Source organism: Corylus avellana, chromosome ca1, assembly GCF_901000735.1.
Source record: "Corylus avellana chromosome ca1, CavTom2PMs-1.0".
Lineage (NCBI taxonomy): Eukaryota > Viridiplantae > Streptophyta > Magnoliopsida > Fagales > Betulaceae > Corylus > Corylus avellana.
Genome location: NC_081541.1, coordinates 25082317 through 25089556, shown reverse-complemented (window position 1 = coordinate 25089556; position 7240 = coordinate 25082317). Strand labels below are relative to the sequence as shown.

Sequence of the window (7240 nt, the reverse complement as noted above, 5' to 3'; positions counted from 1 at the left end):
TTTTTTGGTACCTGAGTTTTCACTTTTTTATTTTTTCTCCCCTGAGTTTTAAAACATGACAAATCTAGTACCCAACCTATGGGAAAAGACGGAATCACTACCTCCGTTAGGTTTCGTCAGTCCCAACTAACGGACGTCCACGTTATCGCCAGTTATATCTCGACACGTGTCCACCATGAAATAAAAAAAAAAGGTAAATCCACGTCGTTTAGATAATTAAACAAAAAAGTTAAAAAAAATCCACGTCGTTTAGATAATGTCACAAAAAAGTTAAAAAAAATTCGACGTTTCCCCCCTTTTTCTCCATTCTTCCCGTTCGTCGTCGGCCTAGGGTTCATAAGAACCGTATTTTCCCCAAATTTTTGTTCTAAGATTTCCATTTAGGTGGGTCGATTCTCGATTGTGATTGCAATTTGGCTTACGATTGGAAGTATTATCGGCGAAAGTTTGAGTGTTTGAGTTTGATTTTGGGTGTGGACTGGTAGTTTGGGTTAGGGCGAGTTCGGGAAGGAAATCGACCTTGCAGCGTGGTTGGACTTGATTTCAGCACGTTGGCTGAGACCTTGTACACGGGAGGAGCAAAATGGGACGACCTCGGAGAAATCGGAATCGGAGAGGTGAAGGTATGTACTGTTGCAAAAAAGTTAGAGAATAAAATAGGGGATACTTTTGCTTTGTTGAACTGAATCCCCCACCAGTGGGGTGTTTTTTTAATACTATATAGCATATGGGTTTGAGACGTTGCAATCACTTATCACTTTATGGCTGCCTGCTTTTTTAGTTGTCGCTTAATGTAGTACTTTTTGTCTGTTTTGAAGCCAAGTAGAAAGTTCTCACCTTTTTCACATTGGAAACTTTAATATATGGTTGTCGTGTTGGTTGTCAGTGGGGTATTGAAGACTTTTATATATGCTTTTGAAGACTTGTTTATTGTTGCTGTTGTAATGTGGGATTGTTTGGTGGGTGGGGGCCAATGTGCATGATAACTTGAGTTGGTACGTAGGTCTGTATGTGCCTCATATGTCCATTATTTTGTTGATACAGGATCACCACTTACAAGATCCATTGATCTCGTTATTCACCATCATGGCTCATTTTGTAGACCACGTATGGAGTATGTCGGGGGGGAAGTGATGACTTTTCCTCGTTTAGATATTTCTGTGGTAAGCTGCTCACATATTATAACCATAGTGGAAGTATACCTTGATTATCAATATGGAAAGGTGCCTGCTCTCTATTACAAGGTTGATGATTATGAAGAAATTCTTGAACTTACAAGGAGAAATCATGTCCAAGAGATGTTTAGGGTGTTTGACTGCGAGTCCAAAAACTTGCATGTGTTTGTAGATCATGGAGATACAGAAGTTGGTGAAAACGAAGGTGGAGTTGTAGAAGAAGTTGGAGTTGTAGTTGGTGAAAAGGAAGGTGAAGTTGGAGTTGTACAAGAAGTTGGAGTTGTAGTTGGTGAAAAGGAAGGTGAAGTTGGAGTTGTAGAAGAAGTTGGAGTTGTAGTTGGTGAAAAGGATGGAGTTGGAGAAGTTGAAGAAAAAACAGATATGGTCAATGTAGAAGAAGATGGAGACAAACATAGTTGGGCTATTGTTGAAGTTCCAGTGGTTTTATAAGTTATCATGTAGATGATGGAGATGAGTTTGTGGATCATGAGGAAAATCATGGATATGAAGAGGTGCTTATGAAGGAGATCAAAAAAGAGAAGGTTGAGCAAAATGTCAAAGAGATAGAAAAACAAATGAAGCAGCAAAAGAATGTTGAGCAAACTTCTTCCAGGGAGAAGAAAAAGGGTAAGATGCAGTCCACAGCCATGTAGTCCATAGCCAGGCAGTCCACACGCAAGTAGCCCACTGCCAGGCAGTCCACACGCAAGCAGTCCACTGCCAGACAGTCCATAACCAGGTATTCCACACGTAGGCAGCCTCCATGTCATGGATATAACGAAGATGACCAGGATGAAGATGAAGAAGATGAGCAGGATGAAGTGGTTATTCCACCTCTTCCATTAAGTGATTTTGAAGATACTGATGGAATGGAGGATGACGCTTACGTCAATCCCAAAAATGAAGAAGTTCTACGGGCGGCAAGGGAGGCTACAATGAAGTGGTTCAAGCCATTGGGTGAAGCATCATCATCAGCTCCTAAGGAGGTTCACACTGGAAAGGGCAAACTCAAACAACCGAATGAAGAGGGTGTGTAAAGTCCTGAACTGCTTAGCCTGGAAAGTGATGAGAATGTTGAAGGTACAAGTAAAAGAAAAAGGAGAAAGTATCCGGAATGGCATGGAGTGCATGATCTGAAAGAGAAGGTTGAAATACATGTGGGACAATTATTTGCAAACCCATCTGAGTTTAAAGAGGCACTACAGCTGTATGCTGTATACACTACAACTATATTCAACTTAGAAAAGACGAGCCATGTTTTTTCTCCTTCATCACATCACTTAATTCACTGGTGCCAATAAATTATTTTTTTCCCAAAATTGGCCATTTAAGGGTTTTAAGTAAATGAGAGTAAGAAAAGAGTGTTAAGTATTGCATTTTTCATACCAAATTACCATTTAAGAGCACTAGTTGCAGCTTTCTTTACATTTTTTTTTTTCTTTTTAAAAAATGTAGTAAACCAAGCTACTTTTTGCTTTTCTATTCGAATAAACTTCCCAATAGCTTATGTTATTATTTTTTTTTATACTAGTTAAATATTTTTTAAATTAAATGTTAGGAGAAAGAGAGAGGAAAGAAAAATCATTTAAATACTGTTTCAAATAAATGTTAAAGAAAAGATAAAGCCTTTTTTGTATTTTTTTTAAATTTTTTTTTTAAATTTTTATATTAAAATAATGTTAAGAGAACTAAAAGTGCTGCCCTAAAGCACTTATGTTTTCCTTGGTTTAGAGAACACCAATGGAATGTAATTTTTTTTTGAGAGTTTTCCTTAAATTTAGAGAAGAGAATGAAATTTAAGAAAGCTACCAGTTTTGCTCTAATTGTGTCACACACGAACATTGTTGTAGAGGCCTCCTTAATTCACTCGCTCACCGCTCTCATTCTTTGATTTTCAAAAATCAATGGCATTCAAGCTCCACAAAGACCCCAAAGACATTGGGGTCTCGCTCGACAGGTTGTCTCCCACGAGATCAACATCTCCACAAGAGATATCACCATTTTCAAGACCCAACATTAATAGTATATGTTGAAACATGTTGTAATGCCATTCAAAATTTTTAAATGATATGACAGTATACTGCAGTTAAATGCAACAAATTAAAATCTTTACAAAAAAATAGAAAAATGGAAAGAGTCCTCCAATCTTCAAAAAAAAAAAAACACAGACACACACACACAACCCCTACAAGACAAGCATCTTCTCTCTTGAAATTCAAACATTGTCACTTGGATCCTTACTTGAAGAGGTAAAATATAGTACAGGATTCAATAACATTGCATCCCAAACAATATGTTACAGTCATGTACTATCCATTGTATGTAATGTGAATGCAAGACATGCAATGTAGACATTTTCTTTGATTTTCTTGTTCTTTTTTGCTTACACGGACGAATTAACAGGGTTTAGCCTCTAACAAGTAACATATCCAACATATGTATATCTATCATTTCTGTACAAACAAGTAGATCCAGTAAAACCCTGTGCTATGCTATTAAACATGAACGTGCACTACAATCTAACACTAATAAACAAGCAAATCTCCTTTAAAGATAGTGTTCCAACACTATTGCACATTTTGATTTGCACGGTTGTCTCGCCTAGGGGATTCAGCAAAAACCTGTCCTTGGTCTCTCACATCTCTGAACATGGAAAGGAATGAGTTGAAGCCTTCAGAAGAGGCGCCTCCTAAGATCCATAACAAAAGCGAACTGAACGAATTCATAGCCCCAGGGTTGGGACCATTATCTGCTTGCTGAAGATTAGGTTGTCCAGCCATCTGCATTGGGTTCCCTGCCCCGTTTTCGCTTTCTGATTGTTCCTGAAGCCCAGAAACATCTACTCCTGCATTGGCTGGCACCACTGGGTCAGATCCATGTCTCAAACCAGTCCCAGAGGTCAAGTCTGTGTTAACCGAACCAGGATTCCTTGTGTTCAATCTTGTGATGTGTAAAGTCGACGCAAGGATGGTTGAGGAGGTAATGTGGAAGTCTGGATGCTGCTGAAGCTGTGATCGACGGTTTTGCATAAACCTTTGTAAAGCAGGTACCTGGGACAAGTTTAGCACTGTATTAGTGATCAAACATGAAGTCAAGAAAAGTTCATTCAAATTTCTATACCAACACAAATGCCATACAGGCTGTGCCATAAGCAATCTTGTTTGGCAGCAGCTATGACTCTATCCTTACTTTTGGATATGAAACCATATCGAACTGACTTCAATATAATAAACAGTAACATGCTCCAAAGATTCTGAAGATTCAACAGCACATCTTTATGGAAAGGATTAATAGGGCATTTTTTAACACAAAGGAGAAATCAAAATGGGTGTTCTTAAGTTTTAGTTAGACAGGGTGTCAATCATTCATTTTACAATTGTTGGGGGAGGGATGGGTCGACCCACTGTACCCCTCCACTTAGGGACATCACCCCCACCCCCTTTACACAGCCCACCCCACCACTCGGTGGAGGGTGGGTGGGAGAGGGGTTTGCTTGCCCCTCCATGAATACTTTGATTTTTTTTTCCTTTATATGGTTTTGTTTTTTACTTTTTTTTTTTTGACGAGACAGTGCAAACATGCAGAAGTTTGTTTGTGGATCTAATGTGCAAAATTGCATACATGGCATTAGTCCTGCTAAAAACAGGACTAAAGTTTGGATGAAATTATTTTTTTTATCAATGAGCAAAACTAAAGTGAATTCGAAAAATTAGAAGCCCATGAGGCAATTTGTTACAGGCAAAACTCAGGTTAATAACATGGCATTTTCCCTAAGATTTAAACAAATAATGCCTCTAAAATATTTGTATGATCAATAATGAAAAATAAATAAAAAAACAATTCTCCAAATCTGTTTCATATATTTCCCAGTAGAAACAGAATCACGAAGTCTCTGGGCCCTATTCAATAAATTGTTAAACACAACTCATTTCAAAGCCCATTTTAACAAATAACCCAGACACCACCCATTCACATAAATGACTTCTATGGGACAAGGCAAGGAAGCTAACCCATGTATATGACCAATGGCCATTGAAGCAGAAGAATCCATATATAATGGCTTCAAGTAAAGATGCAATAGGAAATGTCTATTAACCAAAAACAATTGAGAAACCATGAATAGAAACAAGCCCTGCTCATTTTTCAGTAAAGATAGAGCTGTAACTAACCTATTGATACATGCAAGTGAAAACAGTCAACAAAAAAGAATTCAGTTCAATAATTTTCATGAAATACAATTGCAAGCTAATAGTGACCTGCTATTAGCCAATGCATAAATGTATTGAGAGGAGAAGGAAAAAAAAGAAAAAAAGAACTTAGCATATACAATAATCATTACCTCGAAACGGTTCCAGAAGTATAGAATGAGGTGCTGCATAAATGCTGCAGCAGTAGACAGAGCCAAATATGAAAAACCTGGAGAAATTATAAGCAATAGTTTAAGAGAAAAACAAGAGATTCCACCTGATACAGAAATAAGTCCAGAAAGGTAATAGGGCCATACCATAAGCATAGGAAAAGAAATAAATGTGAAAAACCAGAAAGTAGAGCAAAAAGAAGCGAGGGAAGAACTTCATTGATATTGGTGTCCGGACGCTGCAAGATATATTAGCAAGCACAACCATATTAGAAAAACATTACACATGAATTTACTTGCACAACCAAATTAGAAAAATACACCAGCAAGCACACATACATGCATATAGACAAGTACACATGATGAGACACAGAGAGAGACAGAGAGAGAAAAGTGGCAAATGAAGTGTTTGCCAGATGGAGGGTTAATTAGTCAGAGACATAATTGTTAAACAAGTGTCCATCTGTTGCTCCCCTTCAGCCACAACAACTCGTGTCAAAATCATTGCTCAAGTGAAAAAATAGCTCAATCATTGCATCAATGCCATTAATCTGGGCATCTTCTGCAAGAATCCCAGAAATGGTTTTGTATGAGCTAAGATACTGTTACCATGAGTGTCAATAACAACCCAGCCTGTCCACTACCCCAAATTTAGTCTTGACTGAGTGTAGGTCTGCCTTTGGGTGAACCAGATTCATTTACAACCTAACCCACACCTCCTGATATTGGTCATAATAAGTCAAGGAATCCAAACAATGTTTATCATGAATACCCAACCACAACTCTGACCCATGTATGGCCCGACCTGATCCTACCTGCCTCATTGCAAAGCATAAACTTCTACATTGAATAGAGTAAATTGTTCTTAACAGAAATCCAAAAATGCTGTTGCAGACAGGTATTTTTTGCTTGCAAACCCATCAGATAGGCTACCTTGTCCTAATAGAATGCAACATATATGCAATATTTCTCAACCAAAGACAACATGCATAAGTATACCCGGTACACCAAATCAGTCGCTATATATCCATGGAGAGAGAGAGAGAGAGAGACCTGATAAGGGTAAAGAGTTCACTCAGCCAAACAAGAATCAGGACCATGAAAGCCAACAACTGATCATCATAAAATTCGAACAGAAAAAATAGGATACCAATCATAATCTGCAAAACCCAATTTATAACTCTATTAGCCAACAACCTACAGAAATCAAAATAGTCTGGGGAAGAAGACAATTGAATTCGTTTATAAAAATTTGAGAATGGCTTTGTAATCTCTATCCGAAATAAATAAATAGAATCAATGCTTACCGGTACAAAGACAAGTGATTCAATTACATGGACAAAGATCAACTGAAAAGTTGGAAGCCGATGCCGGGCATGGTGTTGAAGCTGCACTGCAATAAATTGGCAAAAGAGAAATTTTAAGGGAGAGCACACGAATGAGGATTGTAGCACCCTAATCATTTGCCATGTCAATCCATGTACCCATTGGATTCACCAGTGAAGAAATTGAAAAGGAAGAAGCAAGGACAGAGTTTTCCTCCAAATTGGGTTGGAGGAACTTCTTTCAACTCAATCTATAAAAATGACATATGTCATTTGAACATGTGAGATGCATATGTTTTTTAATAGTATGGATAAAGTTGAAATAAATAATATTAAAAACTCATGTGCATCTTACATGTTATTAAAAAAATGGACACATGTCA

General features: G+C 37.7%; 1 protein-coding gene across 1 annotated transcript; it reads right to left on the bottom strand.

Moving 5' to 3' along the window:
• Positions 1-3416: 3416 nt before the first annotated feature.
• Positions 3417-7020, bottom strand: LOC132168050 (membralin-like protein At1g60995). Its single transcript, XM_059579121.1, has 6 exons — positions 7017-7020; positions 6840-6925; positions 6586-6692; positions 5680-5771; positions 5515-5591; positions 3417-4225 (listed from the first exon to the last, which is right to left on the bottom strand). The coding sequence occupies exons 1-6, from the start codon at positions 7018-7020 to the stop codon at positions 3743-3745; spliced, it is 849 nt and encodes a 282-aa protein (XP_059435104.1). The 3' UTR covers positions 3417-3742.
• Between the last annotated feature and the right edge of the window lie 220 nt (positions 7021-7240).